At 36.3% G+C, this 26379-nt stretch overlaps 2 protein-coding genes across 3 annotated transcripts in view; one reads left to right on the plus strand and one right to left on the minus strand.

Annotated features, from left to right (window-relative positions):
- Nucleotides 1–17383, minus strand: part of PARG (poly(ADP-ribose) glycohydrolase) — a 230425-nt gene extending 213042 nt beyond the window's left edge. Inside the window, exons 1-6 of one of the 2 annotated variants that reach the window (XM_053667366.1) lie at nucleotides 17186–17383; nucleotides 11656–11722; nucleotides 9918–10895; nucleotides 8855–9042; nucleotides 2265–2383; nucleotides 2062–2145 (exon numbers count right to left, since the gene is read on the minus strand). In XM_053667366.1, coding sequence (XP_053523341.1) covers nucleotides 2062–2145; nucleotides 2265–2383; nucleotides 8855–9042; nucleotides 9918–10895; nucleotides 11656–11722; nucleotides 17186–17231 — 1482 coding nt within the window. In that variant the 5' untranslated portion in view covers nucleotides 17232–17383. Of the gene's footprint in view, nucleotides 1–2061; nucleotides 2146–2264; nucleotides 2384–8854; nucleotides 9043–9917; nucleotides 10896–11655; nucleotides 11723–16905 lie in introns of both variants that reach the window. The other variant, XM_053667365.1, reaches the window with a different exon arrangement.
- A 66-nt stretch (nucleotides 17384–17449) lies between these two features.
- The window catches only part of TIMM23 (translocase of inner mitochondrial membrane 23), a 32006-nt gene continuing 23076 nt past the window's right edge, over nucleotides 17450–26379 (plus strand). Inside the window, exons 1-2 of the mRNA XM_037143115.2 lie at nucleotides 17450–17693; nucleotides 20028–20086. Coding sequence (XP_036999010.1) covers nucleotides 17588–17693; nucleotides 20028–20086 — 165 coding nt within the window. The 5' untranslated portion in view covers nucleotides 17450–17587. The remainder of the gene's footprint in view (nucleotides 17694–20027; nucleotides 20087–26379) is intronic.

Below are 26379 nucleotides of genomic sequence, written 5' to 3' on the forward strand. Positions count from 1 at the left end.
ATTATTAAAAATAGACAACAGTTCCCAAAATGGAGTCATTTATGCTGAGCCCCACATCACCAAATCAAAACTTATTTAGTTTTGTCTCTCCCAGAAACAGAATCTTAAATCAGTAAGGAATCACCTGGTTGGCACTAGCGTGGTCATCTGCCTGATATACACCTTTGTCATTCCCTAAAGGAACATGACCTTGAAACAGCCAATCCACTTTTTGCTAATATAACTTCCTTGTTCCCATTCCCTTATTCCTTATAAATGTCTTTATTTTGTATAGCTTCTTGGAGTTCCTTTCTATCTGTTGGATGGGATACTACCCAAATTCATGAATGGTTGAATAAAGCCAGTAAGATCTTTAAAATTTACTCAGTTGAATTTTGTTTTTTAACACCAGAATGGGCTACACTTCAGATAATCTGTTAGTTATACAAAAAGAACTATTATTTACAATTATATCATACTTCATCCTTTTAAATGTCTTTTGATTATATTTTATAATGTGCATACAGTAATAAAGTAATAAATATGTAGAACTTATAAGCTGTTAATACTCAAAGTACACACCCCAAAATTTTTTTACTGAAGGCATATGTAAATCTGAAAAACACTGTGTTAGATTACTATTATAACTTTCCAAATTCCTTTATCATTAAAGAAGTTTTAAAAAATTAACACTTTGCCAAAGAGCTTCCTGAAAAACACTTAGTGTCATATAAATAATAACCAAGCATCTATCTAGGTTAAAAAATGAGCCAACAGAATGTGTATTATTTACTTGGAACCAGGGGATATTCAAGTTCCTAGATGTGTACTGTAAGTATAGAGAATTTATCTTTAGTTTTATGTTTGTACATATGTAATTAATATTATACTTAAAATAAGTAAACTCTGGCAGACCCTGAGAAGTTCTTTCATTTAAAAGGATTACATTACAAGATCAGAAGACACTGTACCTAAGGAATAAAATTTTCAAAATACATTATAGCACAATACATTATTATCACTGTATTTTCATGTTAAGGGAAAAAAAACAGGAACTACAGAAAGGTATAGAAAGTTTAAGAATAACTTGTAAGGCCCTGGCTGCTGTAGCTCAGTGGATTGAGCACAGGCCTGAGAACCAAAGGATTATGGTTCAATTCCCAGTCGGGGCACATACCTGGGTTGCAGGCTAGTTCCCAGCAGGGAATGCACAAGAGGCAACCATACATTGATATTTCTCTCCCTCTCTCCTTCCCTTACCCCTCTAAAGATAAATAAATAAAATCTAAACAAAAAAATTTAACAAAAAATAACTTGTAAGAATAAATGCAAAAACAGTATAAAATCTGAGAAACTATACACAACAAATTAAGTCTCTCAAAGACAATGAAACCCATTTTCACAGAAATATAGAAATATCTGCTACTGTTTGTAGTTATAAAAAGTTAAAAGTTTTTATAGTGCTGAAAATAAACATATACTTATCCATATTTTAGCTATTAGAAAAGCAATCTAATGACTAGTCAGATTGCCCTTACAGTCTTAAATATTTTTTAAAATCAGAAAATAAATTACTGTCAAAATATTAGATTAATAAATTATTAAACTGCTAGAAGCTATATCAAAAGCAATAAAAAACAATGTTTAATGTATAATTTAATCATTAGGAGACTCAGCTTTCCTGTGGGCAAATGTTACTGAAGTCATAATTCTTTCCTCATTTACTTTTGAAGACATTTCAGACAGATGATAATTCTAAAACAAAAATAAAAGAGAAGCTTGAATGGAAGGAAACTGGATGGGGAATCAATAAACAGAGGTCTAATTTCTGGCTGTCCAAATTATTCTGTGTGGCTGCAGGCAAGTCATCTACAATTCTTAATACTTCTACTTATTTCTTAGTGATGGACTGGAAACCAAGAATATCTCTAAATAGAGTTCCTCAGGAAGCAAGAACATTACAAATAAACAATGCTGTTACCTGAGTCCACTAAAGATTTATAAAAAGTCTTTGAGGGAGGAGACATAGAGACCATCTCTAAGAACTACATGTAAGAGGCAAGAATAGCAAAAAGAACATACCTTCAGATTTTGGGGTCGTGTGAATTTGTTGAGAAGTGCAGTCTGAATGAGCTCCCACCTGCTTCCTGCGGTTCGTTCACCATTCTTTGAGAAAAAGGAAAAACAAATGAGCAAACTAAGTTATTTTTGCATCACAGAAGCAGGAGTCAAACAAGAATGTACTAAACTATCACAGACTAAAAGAAAATCAGCTTTGTTTTTACCTCATCTTCCACAGGATACAAGTTTTGTTCTGAACAAGGCATCTTTACATGCTTGTTGTCCCACAAATCTTTAAAATGTGTGGGAAAAGGTTTAGGAACTTCTCCTGCTCGCAAAAGATCTACCTGAAATAGAAATTAACAAGAACTGTAAGTTCTTGTATAAAAACTAGGTGTATCATTTACAAAAGAATAAAGCAGCCAAAACAAACACTATAAAAAACAGACCAGCTCCTTTGCATTCCCAGAAATCTTATTCAGCTGTTTCCACTCCTTACCTCCATTTAAATCAGTTTCCTAGTCACCCTGTCCTGGGCATTCTATCTTCATCCAATCTCAGCCCCTGATCCTCATTATTCCTTGCCTGAATTTCTGCCAACAGTCTTCTATTTATTTCTCTAACTCCAACTGTACCTAACATTCATTCCCCGTAAACACCCCATGCTCACTTGGGACTAATATTATCTTTCTCAAGTATTTCCAGGCTTCTAATCTTAAAATGGCTCCTCTCTGCATATACTGATTCCAAATGATGTTCCCTGTTGTTCACATCCTCTCTTACCCAAGCACCATCTGGTTCAACATCTATTCTAACCTCTATCACTCAGCCCAATTTTCATTTCCTCTAAGAAGCCTTCAAAAAAAATGTTACAGGTAGGTAGTTTATTCCCCCTTGTTTTATTAGATCATTATCATACTAGAGCACACTCTTTTTTCCTTCCCCAACTAGACTCTAAGCTTCTTGAAAATAATAACCATATTAACTCTGTATTCTGAACATCTACTACAGAGCATGGCATGCGTGTTTTTATATGTATAGCATATACATATATGTAAACATACACATTATTTATAATAAACATTCAATAAATGTCTGAGGCAGGAGATATTTTAAAACACAAAGTTTTACATTTTGCCTATTCTGAACATTTCATATAAATGGACTAATATAATACATGGCCTTTTGTGTCTAGCCTCTTTCACTTACCATAATATTTTCAAGGTTCACCCATGTGGTAGCATGAACCAGTACTTCATGGTAGATAATCAAATAATCACAAAAATAAATATAAAATTTCAATTGTAATATGCTATAAATGAGGGGTTTGTGGTGTTTAAAAAATCTATTCTAGTCCTGGCTGGTGTAGCTCAGTCAGTTGAAGCATCTTCCCTTAAGCCAAAAGGTCATGGGTTTGATCCTTGGGCGGGGCATATACCCAGGTTGCAGGTTCAATCCTCAGTCAAGGTGTATACAAGAAGGTAATTGACCAATGTTTCTTTCTCACGTTGATATTCCTCTCTCCCACTTTCCTCTCTCTTCCTTTCTCTTTCTCTTAAAACAGTGGGGGGAAAAAGTCCTTGGGTGAGAATTAAAAAATAATAAATCTATTCTAGACAATTTTAGCTTAACTTATGGGTATATAGAAGCCTTCCTTGAGGAAGTGGCAATTGAACTGAACTTCGAAGTATAAAAAGAAGTTGACCAGAAGTTAAAAGAAGTAACTTCCAGCAAAGATGGAGGCATACATAGACACGCCATACCTCCTCGCACAACCAAAAGAAGGATAACAACAAATTTAAAAACAAGTAACAACCAGAACTGACTGAAAATCGAACTGTTTGGAAGTCCGACAACCAAGGAGTTAAGAAGAAATATTCATCCAGACCAGTACAAGGGACAGAGATGGCCAGCCAGGAGGAGAGGACTCACAGACAAGGCAGCTGCTGGTGCACAGGGCCAGACAGTCACTTGCAGACTGGGCAGTCTCACATTCATTCGCTTGCAAATAAACCCGTAGGAGCAACTGGGAAGTGAGAAAGACAGGGCTCCAGCACTGGGAAATAAAGCCTCAAAGCCTCTCACTGAAAACACCTGTGGGGGTTGAGACAACAGCTGGAGAAACTCCCAGCCTCACAGGAGAGTTCGTTGGAGAGACCCACAGGGTCCTAAAACGTACACAAACCCACCCACTGGGAATCAGCACCAGAAGGGCCCAGTTTGCTTGTGGGTAGTGGGGGAAGAGACTGAAAACAAGCAGAGAGAGGAGCGAGTGGCACTGTTCCCTCTCAGGCCCCTCTCCCACATACAGCATCACAACCCCATAAGGTGGGTTGCCCTGTCTTGGGTTAACACCTAAGGCTCCACCCCTTACTACATGACAGGCATGCTGAAACCACACCCCCAAAAAAGGATCCAATTAAGGAACAGTTCAAAGCTCCAGAAAAAATACAACTAAGCAATAAAGAGCTAGCCAACCTATCAGATGCAGAATTCAAAACACTGGTTATCAGGAGGCTCCAGGAACTCACTTAGTACTCCAACAGCATTAAAAAAAGCCAGGCAGCAATGAAGGTCACGTTATGTGAAATAAAGAAAAATCTACAAGGAACCAACAGTGATAGGAAGGAAACCAGGACTCAAATCAATGGTTTGGACCAGAAGGAAGAAAGAAACATTCAAGCAGAATGGAATGAAGAAACAAGAATTCAAAAAACTGAGGAGAGGTTTAGGAACCTCAGGGACAACTTTAAATATTCCAATATGCAAATCATAGGGGTGCCAGAAGGAGAACAGAAAGAGCAATAAATTGAAAGCTTATTTCAAAACACAATGAAGGAGAACTTCCCTAATCTGGGAAAGGAAATAGACTTCCAGGAAGTCCAGGAAGCTCAGAGAGTCCCAAATAAGTGGGACTCAAGGAAGCACACTCCAAAGCACATCATACTTACATTACCCAAGAGAAAAGATAAGGAAAGAATCTTAAAAGCAGCAAGAGAAAAAGAGACAGTTACCTACAAAGGAGTTCCCATCAGACTGTCAGCTGATTTCTCAAAAGAAACCTTGCAGGCAAGACTGGGCTGGAAAGAAGTATTTGAAGTCATGAAAGGCAAGGACCTACATCCAAGATTACTCTATTCAGCAAAGCTTTCATTTACAATAGAAGAGCAGACAAAGTGCTTCCCAGATAAGATCAACTTAAAGGAGTTCATCATCACCCAGCCCTTATTATAAGAAATGTTAAAGGGACTTATCTGAGAAATAGAAGATCAAAAATATGAACAGTAAAATGACAACTCACAGCTATTAACCACCAAACCTAAACAAAAACAAACTAAGCAAACAACTAGAACAGGTTCAGAACCATAGAAATGGAGATCACATGGAAGATTATCAGTAGGGGAGTGGGTGGGGAGAGAAAGGGAAAAGGTACAGAAAATAAATAGCATAAATAGTAGGTAGAAAATAGACAAGGGGAGGGTAGGAATTGTATAGGAAATATAGAAGACAAAACTTATATGTGTGACCCATGGAGATGAACTAAAGGAGGGGAATGCAGGTGGGAGGGGGTGAGCAGGGCAGAGGAGAATAAAGGGGGAGGAATGGAACAACTGTAATAGCATAATCAATAAAATATATTAAAAATAAATAAATAAGTAAAAAGAAGTTAACCAGGAAAAGACAGACTGTTCCTCAAATAGGGAACAGCTATTAAAAAAAAACATAGATAGTAGCTGCATAAAAAGTCTGAAACTCAAGAGAAATAAATAAGGCCTCCTATACATGTGACCATCAAAACCCTAATGGTAGATGAACATCCAGAGACAGAGTAAGAAAAGAAGATCTACGAATTAACCTTGAGGAATGGCCTCATAAAGAAGAGCTAAAGGAACATAGGAAGTAACTAATGGGTGAGAAAGAAAACTAGGATTATACGGTGTCGCCGAAGACAAAGCATGAGAATACTCCAAGGAGGAAAGAATGAGTCGAGAGTCAAAAATGGCTAACATATCAATTATGTTGGAAATATTTTTACCTCCAAATGGAGGTCCTAAAGGTGATTTTGTAATTGGAGGTGACAGAAAAGGTACCAGTCCAGCTTCCACATAGGGGAACACATAGATAAGAATATGCTTTGTGTATATATGTGTGTACATGTGTGTGCTTATGTCTGCATGGATGTATGTGTGTGTTCATCCATGTATTATAGATAATCAAGCACTGAGTGTCATGTCCATGAAGTTTCAGATTGCCTTACGTTTCTAATGCTAAATATCAGCTTTATTTTATTACTTCCAATTCTATAATTATTAATATCTGGCATCTTAGAAATGCAATTAAGGATTATTTAATAACTATTTATTATACAGACATTATATTACCATATTCAGAAAAAGAATCTAGAAGAGAATATACCAAATAGTTCAACTCTTGGAATAGGACTACAAAAGATAGGTTTTCTGAGTTATATATTTTCATATAACAGTCACATTTTTTTACGATGATCTTGCATTACTATTGCAATAAAACAAAAATAATTTTTAAGATTTTTAAAATTCATGGGTCATTGGATATCTAACAAATACATAGTAATTACAGAGATTAAACAATGATGACATAGGATGCTTTAGGTTTTCTTTGTGAACAGTGTAAGAAAAGAAGGAAAAGTCAAAATATCATTACCTCCCAAATCAATCTTTTTTCCAAATCTTAACCATCAACATATTCTCAGTGACCCAGCCTTTTCTTAATTAGACAGTTATTATCAATGCCCCCTTTTCCCCTACCACCCAATCTTTAAGACTTCACCATGACCTATCAATTTTACCTCAAAACAATGCAACCATCTATTTTCTCTTTTTATCTTAACAATCATTACCCTATCTCAAGTGATTTCCAAACATTTTAAAATAGTAGACCTCATTTTTCTTTAAGAAATCTAACATGAAATCATTAAAATCAAATAAAAACTTTTAATAAATATAATGTTTACAATAATTTTTCCTTATGCTAACATCGATAATGAGAATGACTATTTTAAGTAATGCAAAATTTGAAATTGGGGGATAGGGATGACAGCTAAATCTACTATTTAATTTACTTTTATATCTCCTACACAGTATTAAGAAAATACTACTCACATACCTAAATAGTTGCAAATGGTAATTTTTTAAACTGTTATTTTTATGTTTAAGGAAACTCTTCAGTTAAACAGCAGTAACAAGAGAATCTTGATTCTACTGTATGAACAAAGATAAGTTCTCTTCATAAATCTGCTCATTAAAATATAGTATTAAGCATTTTCAAATCTGAACTAGCATACAATTTCAAATTGTTTGTTAGTTCTTTTACTATAGGTTTTTCATAGTTAAAAATATAATTTAGAAAAGAAACAAGTCAAATTTCAAAAGAACCCCACAACCACTTCCATGCAGCACAATTTGATAATTACTACCTCCTTCCTTTTCATCTCTTATTACATTTCCTTGTTTCCAATGCATCCTCACTTCATTTTTTTTAAATACAGCTGTTTGATTAATCTTACTATAACACAACTACTATCTGCAGAAGCATTTTAATGACTTCTATTACCTATACAGTCAATTACCTATATAGTTCCTGGCACCTGCAGCCCTCTATGATGTGAACCCAATACATTTTTCAAAGTCTTTTCCACCATTTCCCAGTCAAATTCTAAGCTCCAGCAAAGCAATTGTTTTCCATTCCTAAAACAAATATTTTTCAACTGCACAGCCTTTACTTACTATTACAAAAGTACATACATGTTTAAAGTCCACCTCAAAATTTTCACTCTTCTTTTTGAGCTCAGCTCAAACCCTACCACCCTGCTAAATGTTGCTTTTTTCTCTAACTACACTAAAGAATTCTGTATTTTGAAATATTTAATCACATCTAGACTAAGTTGTACCATAAAAGGGATTTTTTTATAAGTAGTTCCTATAAAATCTAGTAACAGAGACTAATAATGAGATGACTATTTAAAACTGTCCAAAGAGTGACAAAAATCTTCTAAAACTGAATTATGGTGATGGTTGTCTAACTCAGTAAATTCAGTAAATATTACTGAATTGATCACTTAAAATGGGTAAATTTTACATACCTCATTAAAAATGTGTTTTAAAAAAAGAACTCACAGAAAGTATAAAAAAGGTTAATAGGGGCAAGCAAGGATTGGGAAGTTACAGTTTAGTAGCCATGTTTCTGTGTAGGATGATGAAAAGGTTCTGAAAATGGGTAGTGGTAATGACTGTATAATATGGTGAACATGCTTAATGCCAATGAAACATATTTTTAAATGGTTAAGATCATAAATTTTCTATTATGTATTTAACCACAATTTTAAAAATGAGGTTGGTTTTATACTCATTGAGTTTGAGATACCTGTGGAACAGTGATAGAGACATCTGGAAGAATCTAAAGCTCAAAAAAGAGGGAAAAAGTAGAGAATGATTTAAAGATACTGAACCACAACTTTGAATTTTAGAACTAACCCAATACCTACTATGTACCTAATAATGGGTACTCAATAAATGTCAATTAATTTTTTTAAAAGAATCCAATGAATTTTCTTAAAATTACAAAAAAATTCAATTTCCTCATTAGTTGACAATGATTCATCTTATGGATTTGTTAAATACCATACTAAACTATCATTATATTTCTACATTCTATAGATTTCCCACCACTTTATATGCAGGGAACCACTTTCTACACCTTTGTCTGTTTTTCACATTAATAACAAAAGAAATCAAGACTTTATTAATCTTCTCTCTTTATAGATAAGAGATAATACCTACCCGAATAGTTACTGTGTGATTGGCAGATGGTCTCAAGAGAGGCAGCTGGATTCCACACGTAGGCATTGTTCTCATCTCCTGGATAGGAGTTCCAAGCCATTTCTTATCTGGAGAAAGGTGAGGTGGAATGTATTTTGGGATCCTTCTGTCTGTTCGTTGATGTCTGATTTCACATTGTTCTTTTCTAAGGTCAAAACAAATGTATTCAGTCACAAAATACTTACCATTTAAATTCACTTGGATACACAGTATAAAACTTACCCAGACTGTTATTGTTTAAAATGTGCCAAGCTTGTTCATTTTTCTTGTTAATTAAAAAAACAAGACAAACAAAAATCCTTATAAAGCTTATAGTAAAACCCAAAAGCTCATTTTCAATAGTCTGTGGTAGGAATTTCCAAACACATGTAAACCACCTTCTGAATAAAGGACCACATAAGAATATGGACATTGACAAATAAGTCAGTTACTTCTCAGGATTCTGGACAATAATCTTCAATGAAGTGAACTTTGGCAGAAAAAAAAAATCACAGAAAACAGACTGAGCTTTAACATTCTACATGAAATAACTGCAAAAATGTAATTTAAAAAATGTTTTGTAATTAGACTGGGATTTAAACCCTGGCTTTACTGCCCACAAATTACATAATTTCCGTGAATTCTCTAACCCCAATTTCAGTTTTCTCATTTGTGAAGTGAGTACAATACCACCTGCCTACCTGTCAGAGCATTAGAGAAAATGCAGTAAACAATGGCCTAGGAAAATAGCTAAATAAAAGTAGCTACTATCAATTAAATACTTTTATGTTCTGAAAATTCACATAAATTTCAGAAGGAAGTTCATGAAACTAAAAAGCAAATATTTATTTACTTCTTATTTTTGTTTCTGGCCTTTTTAGAATTTAAAGTTTTTAATCTAACTATAAATTTAGCATAAATAGATAACAAGAAACACAACAGTTACTTAGCTTCAGTGTAAACTGTATCTTTGCTAAACACTCCTTACAAAATTACAAAATGCATTGCACTATTGGACATACTCTGGATGGAAAAAATTACCTTTTGTCCTCAGCTTTGGGCATTCTCATGAAATGATCCGTGATTTTAGAACCCTTCTTCCCATGTTGCTTGGAATTTCTGCATTCTACATTCAAGCCAGAAGTACTTTCAGGTAGTTTGGTATTTAAATCATTCATTCCAGCACAACTCTTTCCTTCAAATTGGAAATGTAATCGAATTTCACCTCCCTTGGCAGAGGACCGTTTCCTCAGTTGAGTGTCAGCTTCCTTTGCTTGGAACCTTGAAGGTTTATTTGTTGTTTGTGAAGAACTGCCATCTTCTTGTTCATCAAATCCTGGACTTGTTTCTTCATCTGCTTCTGAGTCCTGACAACTGTTTTTGGAATTATCCACGTCCATTGGTGACTCCAGTTCACTTTCCTTCTCAAATAGAGAATTTCCTAGGCTACTTTCTTGTCTACTCAATTTGTTGGCATTTTTCAGTCCAGTACTGACATCCTCTGAGCCAATGTCTGACAAGGGACTCTCTGGCACCACATCAATCTCTGCCTGCTGACAATCTGCACAATCTTCCACAAGATGGCAAGACTTTCTGCACTTCTGAAGACTTCTGGCTTCTCTGGCCTGTTTATCTTCTATAGTCTGGTTTGCATTTGTAACCCTTACAGGCATAAAAAATTGATTATCTCTACTTTCCTCACTATATGTGTCACTCTGATCATCATTTTGAGGTGACTGATCAATGTTAGCATTACTGAACTGTTCAGATACCAAAGTTACTGTTGGAGTTTCACCTTTCAAAAGCTGTTCTGTATGTTTTCCTTCATTTTGCCACTTACACATAGCTGCAGTCTGATGTTGGTTCAAATACTGTGCACTTTTCTCAACTGGTGATTTATCAATGCTTAGCTGAGAAACATTTTCTAATTTTTCCATGTTATGTTGATAACAGTTATCTTTTTGTACAAAATTCATCATGGATTCTACTCTTGTATTGTTGTTTTCTTTACTATGCAGACTGTAAGAAAATAGAAAGAACTAATGACACAACAGAACTAATATTTTAATAGAAAAAAACTTATGCAAGAAAAGCACTTACCCAACCACATTCCTATAACATCACAGCAATACTTAAATTACTTGTGATTATCTGAGCATATAGCATTCTCATTCATGACTCTATATCTCTGCAAATATGCCTTTAATGCCCTTTGCCCAACTATGTGCCTGCCAGAAGTGTTAAACTTCATTCACTTACTGGGCAGTCTTTCCTGCAAAGATAAAGGGGATTGTTTATTCTATAATGCTAACCACCACTGTACCTTGTTTGTACCTTTACTATCGAATTTATCAAACTCAGAAGGCCCTCAAATAACACTGTTTCATTCAATGTCTTTTTGTTATAATGTTGATAAGGTGTGACGGCAACTTACCTCTTGTTTGTATCAATTAGCCTTTAGCAAAATTGGTTTCATTATAGGTCATATCAGGAAACCTACTAACAATGTTAAGTGTGGACTTACTGTAATCATGCATTTCTGTATGCCACCACCACTACAAGTATTTTAAAGACAAAGACTATTTCTCCTTCATCTCTGTATCTCAAATATATAAGACAGTCCTTGGCATATAGAAGACTCTAAAAAATTATTATTTATAAATTGAAAGAACAAATAAATGTAGATTCAAAAAACTGACAAAGGAGAGAAAATAGCATGACGCAAGATAAAACATCCGTATATCATGTTATTCATTTCTCTCTATATATGTTTCTATACCTTTCTGATTCAGCTGTCTTGATTCCTTTAGTGTCCATCCAACTGGAAATAGTCTTTTGTTTGAACGCTGTTAAAAAAAAACACACACACACACCCAAAACATTAATGTATATGCATACATGCCTTCAAAGAGAAAATACTTCTAGCAGCAAATACACATGTAAGCCCTTATGCTAAGTTCTGTGGGTTAAAAAGATTGACCACTCCCTTTGCACTCAAGTAATGGGAGATAATACAGCAACATAAATACATTTTATCATAGAAAAGAAAGCAACCATTCTCTAAAACAGCTGGTATGACCTAAAGGATGAGAGCATGGGCTCTAGAATCAGACCACCTAGATTCAAATTCTGTTTCCCCCACTAGATTTCTATGTGACTTTGTGAAGGGTCTCACATTCCTTTTCTGCAAACATGCAAATTAACTGTGTCTCTCCTAGGATTACAAAAAGTGTCAAAATTCACGCTCAGAGCTGTAATTCCATAAATCAAATCTAGGAAGCTCCCATGTAGCCTGGAGGGCAAATCTGAACAGGCAAGAAGAAACAGTTCATTGGTAGAAACCAGCAAGAAAGCTATTGATCTAGGTCAGTGATTCTCAAACCATCAGGCTACTAATAAATGGATCCCGGGGACACACTCAGACCTACAGAATCAGAATCTATATGTGTGATAATGGAAGTGTCAGGGGAGCTAGAATCTGTATTTTTTTTCAAAGTGATTTTGATGAACAACTAGGTTGGAGAACTATTGGCCAAGGACAGAACTATTCGAACAGGAAAAGTTGAAAAGTGAGTCATTAAAGACTGCACAATTGTAGGAGAAGTTAAAGGTGACACTAAGTTTTAAGCTTAAGAGACTGAAAAGATCATGACAGCACTAATTGTGAAATATAAGAAAACTGGGTTTAGGGGGAAAATATGATTAAGTCAATTCTGAACTACTAAATTTGAGATGCCAATGAGATAACAAGATAGAAATGACCAGCAGAGAGTAGCAAAAGTAGAATTGATGGCTCAGCAGAGAGAGATGCAACATGAACAAATGCAAGCCACAACTTATAAAGCATTAGAAATAAGCATGCTTTCAAAATTCAATTATTTCATGTAGGTTAAATGTATGCAATATTTTAGTATTAAAAAACAGGAAATCTTCAACAGTCTCAACTACTGTCTAAATTACATTGTAAGAATCTAAGCATCTTCAACCATTGACTCATTCTAACCTAAGTCCCCTCAAACACAGTAACGTGAGGAAAACAGATGATGTTCCAAATAAATAAAAATAAACAGCTTACTTAACTGTAATTGAGTGCCACATAATTTGTACCTTCCACAAAATACTAACACTCCAACTACTAAAAATCAATTCAGCATTCTTAAAATAGCTTCAAAAAATTATATGTATACATATACATATATATATTTGATGTTTCTTGTTAAAAACTACTTTAGTGATTTAATTAAAGTAGTACTTTAATAGCAAATCAGGCTTCAGAAAAAAATTAGTTTCAGTCAGAAGGGAGTAAAAAATGAGTCATTTCATTCTGAGACTTTTCTACAGTTCCATCTTCTCTATTTAATTTCATATGTCAAATACAGCAAATATAGAAAATCCTCAAATTAAAAACCAGCGGTGAGCAAAAAAAATTTCCTTTTTTGAGTCAGTGTATAATTTAAAACACCTTTCTCCATAAATGTAAGGATTAAATGGTATGCAATGGCTAGGTTCCTATAATACATATGAATCATGATGACAAGCCTATGGAACCTAGACTGCCTACACTGTTTCATAAAAAAACTATTAAGTGTTCTAGTGCAGTTGAAGGGCAGGGCTCTCTCCTGAAACTGTGGCACTGAGCCTGTGTTCCCTCACTTCAGGCTTCCTTTATCATTCCTGAAACCTGAGACCAGGATGAAGGAGAACCAACAGGTGAAGAAATAGTATCTCTTACTAATAAAACATTGCTCATTTCCTCTGAGGACCTCGTAAAAAGGTCTGCCTACTTCTCTTTCCAGTACCACTACTTCTGGCTTCTAAAGATTTCTTTCCCAACACATCACAGGACTGTTTCATTTACCTAATTCCTGAAGTAAGCATAAAATGATGCTTCCCAGGTTTCCCGGGAACTCCGTCCTTTTAACTAGAAATAATCACAACAAACAAAAGGGGAAACAATGGGAGATGATGAAAAAGATACAAGATCTGGAATCAATATCTTAGACTGCAAATTTTGCTAAGTCACTCAGAAGTAATTCATTTCTTTGAGCCTCTCTTTTCTCACCTATAAAGTGTGATTAACAATATCTACTTCCAAGGCTAACATAGATCAATGGGAGAAAATATTAAGTATCCAGTCTTACAGAGCAGAAACTCAACAAATGTATTATTCTCTTCCAACACTTACACTCAACCTCTTTTTCACTGAGATCAGTAGTGATCTCAGTGAAAAATCCAACTTCATTATGACTTCACACCATTTACACAGTCTCATCAGTAACATCACTCAGTAGCATATTTCAATAAGCAAGTCATTTAATTGCTATAATACAGGCAAAAAGCACAACATCTGTAAAATTCATCTGCATATCACAGGAGCAAGCACCCTGTCTCCACAAAGTCTTTCTTCCAGCAGCAAGATAAAGTATGGGAAGGAAGGATATGGTAAGAACAAAGAGCAATGGAGACAGTTTCTCAGATGAGGAAAGAGGTCTGAAGATGCTTTTGACAGCAGTAAGCCAGCTCCAGCCCCTCATTCACCAACCACTGACCTACACTTGGATCATCTCTGGAGTGGGAAGAGAAACTCTAGGTAGTTATAATAGGCAGAATAAGGGAGCTTCCACAACACAATTAACAAATCGTTCCCTATCAGAATGAGAATAACATGCTAGGTTCTGCCTATATGTAGTTATCCAAATTTCAATTAATATAAGAAATGTGCTCAGAAGATAACACAAAATTTAAGATACTGAAAAAAATATCTACTTCCTTATTCCACCTACTTCTAGAAAAACTACACATAAAAATTTTAAATTCAAAGTTCCTAAAAAAAATCCAAACTTTAAAGCAATAGTTTTATATATATATATAGACTTTGAACATTTTGTTAAGTGGTGCCCTGTGCCAGGTATACTGAAAACATTTACAAACATAAGTACAGCTGGAATATTAATTTGGTTCCTCTTCTGCAGAAAATCAGAAGTTCCAACCAATGAGGATTAACTGCCCCCTACTACCACAACTAACTTCTCCTTTATCTGCAAATAAAGTTAATGGAACCACAAATTAGCTCATCATATAAGTCAGACACAATACCTCAGTTCCACCTCCTCTCCACTTTCCTTCACCGAGTACTTTGTATCTATATCTGAAATCTTAAACTCCTCCTTCCCTCATCTTCAAAATAGCAACATTAAAAGAACAGGTACATCACTTATCAGACAACATTTATTTCTTGCAACAGGTCTCTGTGTCTACAGTCTTCACTTTCTCTGTTTTACAAACTACAAATGACAGCATAAGAATGCACCACACACAGGGTATTATTTCATGAAACGTTCATTATAAATACAGTATATTTACTTAATTACATATATACTCTATATACAAAGTATTCTTACTCTATATACAAAGCGAAATTTAAACTATTAGTTTAGGAAAGACTGCCTAAGCAATCTTTTCTAAAATACTAAGTATCCCCCTTCTTAAAAGATTTTTAGTGGTCCCCCTTAGCCACAGAACAAAGCCCAAATGCCTCGAGATGGCGCTCAAATGACTTGAGTTAGCTCTTGCTCCCCTTCCCAGTGTCTGACATTGTCATTCTGCACTCCAGACCTACCACCTTTTACACAGCTGTTCTGTGTGCTCATATTTATTCCCTTCGATTTATACAGCAAACCCTGCGCATCCTCCAATACTTAGTTTAGATCTGCACCACACTGCCTCTAAATTCTGAAAGAAATAAGTGTACACCATCTACCTGACCTCCTTTTTGAAATTCTTGCATGACACAACAAAAGCCAGGCTTCCCCCCTACCTCTCTAGCTGCTTCTCTTCAGTCTACTCTTAAATGGTAATGCTCTTTAGGAGCAGAAACTTTAGGTTTCTGTCCTAGGTCACTTTTATGTTCTCTACATGGTACGTCCATAACATCACTTACATTTATGCCCAAAACTCCCAAGTCTTCATTTACAGCACACATACACTTCTTATGAGTACAAACCCACATAACCCATTCTCTCCTAAATGGAACCACTTCTCCCCTTCCCTGTGGCCCACAGCTAAGTATAAACCATCTTTATTTCCCACTTAAACTAACTTTTAACGAGTCTCGGGCCTGCACTTCTTTCAATCCATTATTTCTCATGCAACAGGCACAGGGACCTTTACCCCAACCCCTAAAGAAGATTATATATACATATGTTCAAGTCACTTTCTTAATAAAAGCTCTTTAATTGCTTCTCATTGCCCTTAGATATAAAATGCAAAACCTACAATTCCCAATATGATCTGATCTTTGCTATCTTTCAGCCTCATCTCTCACTACTCTTTGACAGTATGCATCAGCTGCACTTTGGGAATACTTCCTTGCCTCCTCTTCATCTAGCTCACTCATCATTCTTCAGTCCTCAGATTAAGCATCTCTTCTTCTGGGAGAGTATCTTTGGTACTGGACTGAATTTAAGTACTTCTACCATCCGTCAAAACATCCATTAACCTTTATCATGTTGACGTCTGTAACCGTCTATCTCCCTTGATACATTTTAGGGTCTTAAGGCAGAGGCCAAATAAATGACTCCTGTTCAACTCTGTACACCCGAGTCAAGTACAGTGCCAGGTAAGTCTAACAGCTCTGGAGTTAGGGAACCAGAATCTGAACTGAGGGAAGTTGTACCTTCCTTTCAAAACTGAAGCTTCTCATATTCAATTAGACCTCCTTTAATGACTACGATTTCTCATTCAAACCCTAGTAAAGCAAAAAGGTGGAGTTGTCTGTCGTTTTCTGCCGGGTGTCTGCTCCTCGGGAGGGGAGGGAGAAACCCCCCTCGGGAGGGTTTCTCACACCACCAATCCCGACAGGGAAAATGTAGCCCCATTGCCCCCACAAGTGGCCTTGGTGGCTCTCAAACGGGCCCTCAGAGTGGTGCACACTAAACGAGTCGGTGACTGGAGTCCCTGGGTCCTCACACAGAGACCAAAAAGAGGTGTGGGCCGAGGCGAAGGAAAAGATCTTTATTTCCCCACGTACCAAGCGAGGTGGAGCGGCCTCTGTGCGGTCCCGCCCACCCCGAGACGCTGCCAGACGAGGAGTGTGGGACCCTGAAGTGCACAGGAGTGTCCTTAGGGTCGAGGGCTCGCCTCTGCCTGCCGGGTAAGCTCCGGGAGTCCGAGGCGGCCTGCGGAGAAGTTGCAGAGGCACCCCAGCGGGGTCGCTTGGTGATGGGCTCACAGCCGGGGCCCGCACTCATGCTGGGACCCGCACCGCACAGTCCCCGGGCTGGCCCGGGCGGAGAGCTTCATCCACTAACCCTGAGGGACGGACTGCGCCTCCTTCTCGGCGCCTCCAGGAACCATTCCCTCTCTGCTGCTGCCTGCTTCTGCAGGTGCTGCTCCGCTGGCTTCCCGACTCAGCTTTTCTCCCTAACCAATCGCCTGTCTTCCCTCTTCCACAGGTAACCCGCCTTCCTCAGGATACACCGCCCTGGTACTGGCTACGTTCACTCTCCTTCCACCGGAAAACTGCCGTTAGGCGCATCCCGCTTCCGGGCCGTACAAAGTCGCAAAGCGGAAGGGTGGGGCATAGCGGACACCGGCGCCCGGAAGGTCAGCGTGTGAAGGAGTCTGTGGTAACGTGAATCTACCCGCCGTTGTCGAGGAACTACAGCAGGGCATCCCCGGGCTGAGGCAGACGCGCAGTTTGCTGCGAGACCATGGAGGGCGGCGGGGGAAGCGGCAACAAAACGACAGGAGGCTTGGCTGGCTTTTTCGGAGCGGGCGCACCTAGTTACTCGCACGCGGATTTGGCCGGCGTCCCGCGTAAGTATCGGGCGCAACTTGCGAACATTTCTGATTCCTGACGACTGCACCAGGACTGCGGGTTGTCTTGTTTTCATTTTTGTCGATGTCCACAGTCTACAGTATCAGTAGTGTGGTTGGTATGTGTCGCTGCTGCTTTGTCAAGATTGAACCAGTTCTTGGAGCCATGGATCCCCGAGAACTCTTTGTGGCTGACCTGAACTTAGGAAATGTTGCAGCTTTTCTTCCTTTTACACTCGAGCTTTGGGCCTTATTTTTCCTCACACACATTTCCTTGGGCTGTGTTGGGCTGTGTGCGTGGCCCTAAATTACGAGGTCAGCTCAGCTCTGCATGTAAATGTATTCCAAATAGATAACATTTTAGAAAACATTTTAGCGCAAAGCCACATATTCTCAACCACAAAGTAACCATCAGGTCAGAACACTCAGTAATACGTGTAGGCGAGAAAGAAATACGAGCCAAGACAACTGTAGGGGCTGGGGAGTGAGCTGCACTTTAAATTTAAAGGTCACTTATACACATTAAGAAAGAATTTTAGGAGAGGCATTATATATTATACGAGAGGATGCAGAAGCACGAATATCCCCTTGGCCCTCTTCTCAGTTCTATGAATATGTATGCCAGGTCTTTCGGACTCAGTGGGAATTCGACTGGACAAATAGAACTCGGTCTTAAAGATAGTAGGAACTTGGTGGAGGATAAGTGCTTTATAATTTTTTTAAGAATTATTGTATTATTTCTCTAGGTCCTTTACGCTCAAGAACAAAAAAGCCCTTTCAAATTCCCTGTGACAAAACAGTCTAGAACAGTGTATACATAATATACCTTAAGAGCTCTGCGTTTTGGAACGCAGAGGGCACCGCCTTAACATGGTAAATATTTTGAAGGCAAAACGAGTGATGGAGGGATGAAAACCATTCATTGAGCACCTACAATGAGTCGATGACTTTTATGGGTGCAGAGCCACAGCACCTAAATTATTCTAAAAAGATGGATGCTGACTTTATGAAGTTTACATCCTATTGAAGTGAGCCAAGTAACAAAAACATTTCAGATAGTGATAAGTATGTGTAAAAACGGGATCGTGAGATTTTGTTCAGAGCAGGTAGCCATTTTAGAATGGGTCGGGGAAGGAGCATCTCAAGGGTGTTGACATTGAGGTGTGATGTGAATGTAATACAAATGCCTGGAAGGGGACAAATACACCAGTGAAAATGTTCAGTACCAATGTCCTGAGAAAAAAAACAAACCTGGCATGTTAGAGGAACAACCATTAGGTGTGTCTATGAACTGCCAGAGAGTTGGAGTGATAGAAGCTAATGAGATCTTTAGCTTCTCATTAGCTAAATGGCAGGGAATGGCAAGGAGTGGCAGCTAATGTGTGTTGTAAACCAGGGTAAAGAATTTAGATTTGATTATAAGTAAATGGTGGCTATTCAGGCTGATTTCCTTTTCTTAAGAAATCACTTTAATTCCAAGGTAGTAAGTGAATATAGTTAGGTAGGAGATCGTTATTGTAATTTAGGTGAGATTTTAATGGTTGGACTAGGGTAGTAGCAATAAAGGTGGTGATAAGTAACACAGTACAAGATAGCTACTGAATATAGAACTAATAGGACTTTCAGTTAATGAGAAGATGAGTCATGTGTAATGCATAGATTTGTGAACAAGCAACTGAGATACAGTAGTATCCAAAGAATAATTGTAAAGTGTGAGAAAGTTGATTTTCTTTGATAGATTTTTCTAACTTCAGTTAGTGGGGTTCAAATCTGGCCTTCTTGAGTTTCCATTTTCTATTTTCCTGGCCCCCCATCCCTGTGGTGATGGCCCAAAAATTCTCTATCCTGCCATAGTAAATAAACTCTGTTCAGCAACTGTTAACACTAAGATCTGTAGAAACTGCCATGAGATATTTATACACAACACATAACACAAATACTGTTTTTCCCATGAAATTCATTGGTCTCTTGTCAGTCTTATTTTGCAGTTTACATTGTTAGCAAGCATTCTTGTAGCAAAGTAGAAAGAAAGTGGCTTTATAGTTAACCAGGGCTGTGCTTCCTGATACTTTGTTCATTTGATACACGTTACTGCCTATATCATCTTTCTATGAGAGCCTGAATCACCACTGCAAGATGTGGGTTGAAACTGAAGACAGCAGCAGGAGGCAGCCCCAAACTGCCAGACAAGAAGGATAAGCTTAGAGAAGTGGGAGAAAATTTCACATTCAGTGAGTCTAAAAATCAAAATGCTAAAACATTAAAAGCAGAATTAATGCTAGATAAAATAACTTTAAAATTTTTTGTTGTGATATGATGCTTTTCTTTCTCTAGTGACTGGTATGAATCCTCTCTCACCTTACTTAAATGTGGATCCACGGTATCTGGTACAGGTAAGATTAAGACTAGTCATTTCATGATTTAACTAGTTAGGTACTTCATTAGAAAAAAATTTTAACGCCAGGTATTTATGCTACCCTGATCTGTGATACATACTTTTGGAGGCATCAAGTCTTGAGTCTCTGTTCACTTTTTTTTTCTCACAAACCCTGGGGACTTAACTTGCAACTCTCCCAGACACTAGGTGATTAAATTTCTTTGTGTTATGTTCACTGTTACTAAATATATTTGTACAACTATTACTACCAACTATATCTATCGCCCTTTCATTTTGTATAACTGAAACTATACAGTAGTCCCATTCTTATCCACAGTTTCCTTTTCCATGGATTTAGTTACCCATTGTGAACCACACTGAAAATATGAAATGAAAAATTCCAGAAATAAACAATTCATGCATCTTAATAGGCATGCCTATTCTGAGTTAGCGTGATGAAATCTCCCACTCTATCCTGCCCAGGATGTCATTTCTTTGTTCAGCAGATCCACACTGTACACACTACCCTCCCATCATAGTCTTCTCCATTATCAGAGGGAGAAAGAGAGAGGCCTGCCACATTAATGTAACTTATTTCAGTATTGTTATAATAATTGTTCTATTTTATTACTACTTGTTGCTGTTAAACTCTTACTGTTCCTAATTTATAAATTAAGCTATTATAAGTATATGTGTATAGGAAAAAACATAATCTATATAGAATTCAGTACTATTCACAGTTTCAGGTATCTACTAGGGATCTTTGACTGTATCACCACAAATAAGGGAGGACTATTATACCCATTACAAAACAGCTCCTCATTTTGCCCTCCCTCCAACCCTGATAACCTGTTGTTGATTTTGTATACTTTAAGTACCTTAAATAAATAGAATTATATAATATTTCTCTTTTTGGCTGGCTTATTCTATTTAGCATAATGTCCTTAAGGTTCATCTGTATTGTGTTATGTGTCAAAATAAGCCTGCCTTTTAAAGGCCAATAACATTCCATTAGATAATACTACATTTTGCTTATCCAGTCATCTGTCCATGGATTGTTTCCATGTTTTAGCTATTATTAATAATGCTGCTATAAACATAGGTGTACAAATTAAATGCTTCTTTCAGACCCTCCTTTCAGTTTTTTTGGTTATATAGCAGAAGTGGAATTGCTGGGTCACATGGTAATTCTGGTTCATTTTTGATTTTTGAGGAATTGACATATTTGTTCCGTAGCAGCTATCCTATTTTGCATTCTCACCAACAGTGCACAAGGGCTCCAGTTTCTCCACATCCTCATCAATACTTGTTATTTTCCAAATTGGTTTTTTTTTTTAAATCATAGCTATTCTAATGGGTATGAGGTGGTAACTCATTGTAGTTTTGATTTGCATTTCCTAATGATTAGTGATGTTAACCATCTTTTTTAGTACCTTTTTATTGGCCATTTATATATCTTTGGAGAAATATCTATTCAAATCTTTTGTCCATATTTGAATTGAGTACTTTTGGGTTGAGTTTTCTGTATATTCTGAGTATTGACCCTTTATCAAATGTGTGATTTGAAAATATTTTCTTATGTTCTGTAGATTGCTGTTTTATTCTATTGTTACTGTCTTCTGATACACAAAATTTTAAAAGAAACATGAAGGCCAATTTTTTTTTATTCCGTATGCTTTTGGTGTCATATCCAAGATTTCATTGCCAAATCCATTGTCATGAAGCTTGTCCTCTGTTTTCTTCTAAGAGTTTTATAGTTTTAAGTCTTACATGTACCATATTTTGTTATGTATAATGTGCACTATTTGCCCAGATTTTTGAGGGGAAAATAAGGATGTGCATTATACGTGAGTAGTACTAATTCTGTATCTATATAAATGTTTTTAATTATTTATGCTTATGTGTTAAAAGTATAACTCTAGAAAGCAATGACAGTACCCATATGCAAAATAATACCCTGGAATACGATAATGGGTTTTGTTTCTAATATAAAGAAATAAATAATTGAATTAAAAATTAAATCAAAAGATTGGTTTTCCTGAAAAATTGGACAGAATGTGGGAGTGTGTTCATTATACACAGCAAAGTATGGTCTTAGATATACTCTGAGTTAATTTTTGTACATAAGGATCCAGCTTCACTTTTTTATGTGGGTATTGTTTTATCTTTTCCTCATGAAATCATTTTGGCACTCGTTGAAAATCATTTGACTATATATATGAGGGTTTATTTCTGGGCTCTTACTCTGTTTCATTGGTCTATATGCCTGTCTATGCTAATACCACACTGTTTTGATTACTATAGATTTGTAGTAAGTTTTGATACCAAACAGTGTGAGCCCACCAGTATTGGTTTGTTTGTTCCTTTGTTTCTTTGTTTGTTTTTTCAGTGTTGTTTTAGGTGTTAGGGTTTCACTGAGATTCTGAATTGAATTTAGGATGAGTTTTCTTATTTCTACAAAACATTTATATTTTGATAGGCATTTCATTGAATCTGTCAGTTGCTTTGGGTAGTGTTGACAGTGTTAAGTCTCCCAGTCCACGAACATGAGATGTGTTTTATTTATGTCTTTAATAAGTATTTTATTTTTTATTTTATAATGAGTAGAATTGTTTTCATAATTTCTTCTTCTAGCTGTTCATTGTTAGTAGGTAGAAATGCATCTGACTTTTATGTGATTTTTGTATCTGGTTTCTGTGCTGAATTTATTTACTAGTACTAACAGGTATTTTCATTTAGTCTTTAGGATTTTCTACATGTAAGATCATCTGTGAAGAAAGAAAATACTACTTCTTCCTTTCCAATTTGGATGCCTTTATTTTTTTCTTGCCTGGTTGCTCTGACTAGAACATCTAGTACTACTATGTTAAATAGAAGTATCAAAAAATTGGCATCTTTGCCTTCTTACCAATTTAGAGGAAAACCTTTCAGTCTTTCACCTTTGAATATGATGTTCACAATGGCTTTTAAATTGATGTGGTTTCTTTCTCTTCCTGGTTTGTTGAGTGTTTCGATGACAAAAGTGTGTTGGATTTTGTTAAGTGCTTTTTCTGCATCAGTTGAGGTGGTTGTGTGTGGTTTTTTTTCCCTTCATTCTTGTTAATGTGGTATAATAACATTGATCAATATATATATGTTGGACCATCCTACATTCCAGTAATAAATCCCACTGAGTTGTGGTATATAATTCTTAGAATATGCTGCTGAATTGGGTTTCCTAGTATTTTGTTGAGAATTTTGCATATCAGTGTTTATAAAAGTTGGTCTGTAGTTCTGTTGTAGTGTCTTTGGCTTTGTTATCAGGGTAATGCTGGTCTCATACAAACGGTTATGAAATGTTCTAGGTGTTTTCCTGCACTTCAGTTTTTGGAAAAGTTTGAGAAAGATTGTTGTTAGTTTTTTAATGTTTGGTAGAATTCACCATTTGATACTGTCAGGTCCAGGGCTTTGCTTTAACTTTGTTAGACTTTTTTATTATTGGTTCAGTCACCTAACTAGTTACAGGTCTATTCAAAGTTTCCCTTTTTTGATGATTTTGTGTATCTCAGAAATTACATATTTCATCAAGGTCATTCCAGTACTTATGATGTTCTCACCTTCATTTCTGATTTTGGTAATTTGAGTCTTTTTTTTCTTAGTCCATCTAGCTAAAGGTGTTTTAAAAAACCAACTTTGAGTTTCATTGATTTTCTGTTCTCTATTTTATTTATCTCTGCACTAATCTCTTTTTAAGATTTTACTCATTTATTTTTAGCAAGAGAAGAAGAGAAGGAGAAAAATACCAATGTGTGGTTGTCTCTCATGGGACCTGGCCCACAACCCAGGCATGTGCCCTGAGTGGGAATCGAACCAGCGACCCTTTAGTTTGTAGCCTGCGCTCAGTCCACTGAGCTACACCAGCCCAGTTTTTATTATGTCCTTCATTCTGCTAGCACTGCATTTATTTTTGTTTTTTTTCTGGTTCTTTAAGTTATAAAATTAGATTGTTGGTTTTAGACTTTTTTTAAGGAAGCATTTATAGCTATAAACTTTCCTCTTTAGCACCTTTTTGAGTGTCATGAGTTTTGGTATGTTGTGTTTCCTTTCTTCACTTCTCTATAGTATTTCCTAATTTCCCTTTTTATTTCTTTGTGCTGTTGACTGAAGGGTTAATTTTCACAAATTTGTGAACTTTTCTGTTTACTTCTGTTGTTGATTTCTTACTCTTGTTGTTGAAGAAGATACTTTTTATTGTATCTTTTATATCTGTTGAGGTTTAATTTGTGGCCTAATGTATGGTCTGTCTTGTAAAATATCCCACGTGTATTTGAAAAAAGGTATTGAGTATAGTGTATGTCTCTTAGATCTAGTAGGTTTATCATGTTAAATCCTGTATCTCCTTATCTTATGTCTGGTTATAATGGATCTTGTTTCTGAGAGTGAACGGTTGACATCTCCAACTATTATTATTGTAGAACTTTCTGTCTACCTTTAATTCTGTCATATTTTACTTAATCTATTTCAATGATCCATTATTAGGTAATTAAATGTTTATAATTGTTATATCTTCTTGCTGTGTATCAAACCTTTTTATTAATATAATGTGCACAACCTTGTCTCTTGGAACCTTTTTTGATTTAAAGTGCGTATTTTCTGCTATTACAATATTCCACCCTACTCCTTTTCAGTTATGATTTGCATGGAAATAATGCAAATAATACATTGACTTCAGTCAGTAATGTGTTGACTTCAGTCTTTTTGTGCCTTTGGATCTAAACTAAATATCTTACAGACAGCACATAGTTGGATTATTATTTTTTTTAATCCAGTGTGCCATTCCCTGTCTCTTGGTTAAAGATTTAATCCATTTACTTTTTTTTTTTATCCTCACTCGAGAACATTTTTTCATCACTTTTAGAGAGAAAAGAAGGGAGAGAAACATAGATGCAAGAGAGAAGCATTGACTGACTGCCTCCTGTAAGCACCCAGACCAGAGATCTTAGGCACCTGGGAATCAGGGATCAATCTGTAACATAGGTATGTGCCCTGACTGGGAATCAAACCCACAACCTTTTGGTTGTGAGACGACACTCCAGCCAGCTGTGCCACACTTACTGCCCAGGGTTCCATTTTTAAATGGATTGCTGGTGAAGAAAAGACTTTTGTCATTTTGCTATTTTCAGTATGCCTTTTTAAAAGCTTTTTGTCCCTTCTCTGGCTGGTGTGGCTCAGTGGATTGAGCATCAGCCAGTGAACCAAAAGGTCACTAGTTTGATTCCCAGTCTAGGGCACATGCCTGGGTTGCTGCTGGCCACGTCCCCAGTTGGAGGTGTGTGAGAGGCACCCACACATTGATGTTTCTCTGCCTCTCTGTCTCCCTCCCTTCCTCTCTCAATGAATGAATGAATGAATACAATCTTTTTTTAAAAAGCTTTTTGTCCCTCATTTCCTTCATTACTGTCTTTAGCGTTTATTTTTTGTCGTAAAATACTTGTTTCTTTCTCATTCATTTTGTGTATATTCTTTAGTTATATTTTTTGAGGTTACCATGGGGATTATATTTAACATCATAAATTTATAACTAATTTGAGTTTATAACAGCTTAACTTCACAAACATACAGAAATGCTGCTTTGTTATAGTTATGTCTCTGCCACCTTTTGATTGTTGTCAGAGAATTGTGCCTTAATACATTGTGTGCCTCAAAACATGCCTGATAATTATTTAAAATACCTTTTTCTCTAAAATTGTATAAAAAACAAGATACAGAGTTAAAAAACAAAGTTGTATAATACTAACTTTTGTAATTGCCCTGTACATATTTATATTTACTGAGCTTATTCTCTCATATAAAGCTTTGAGTTACTGTCCAGTGTTCTTTCATTTCACTTTTCAGGACAGGTCTAGTGGCCATGGACTCCCTCAGCTTTTGTTTACTTGGTAATGTCTTAATGTCTCCCTCAATCTTGAAGGACAGTTCTAGTAGATACAGCATTCTTGGTTAGCTTTCTTTTTCCTCTTAGCACTTTAAATATATTGGCTCACAGCCTTGTGAGCCAATATTTAACGTTTCTCTTGAGAAATCTACTGGTAATCTTAACTAAGGATCCACTATATGTAGTGAGTTGGTTGTCTTACTACTTTTGAGATTCTCTCCTTGTCTTTGTTTTTAAAAATTTGATTTTGATGTGTCTCAGTGTGGATCTCTGAAATTATCTTGATGTTCATTGAGCTCCTGAGATGTTCATATTCATCTTTCTTAGAGCTCCCTTAATACAATTGTTTTTAAAGTTTTTGCCTAGTAGATTTAATACCAGGTTACTTTCAGGGC

Source organism: Artibeus jamaicensis, unplaced genomic scaffold (genome assembly GCF_021234435.1).
Source record: "Artibeus jamaicensis isolate MK-2021 breed Jamaican fruit bat unplaced genomic scaffold, CSHL_Jam_final contig_468, whole genome shotgun sequence".
Taxonomy (NCBI): Eukaryota; Metazoa; Chordata; class Mammalia; order Chiroptera; family Phyllostomidae; genus Artibeus; species Artibeus jamaicensis.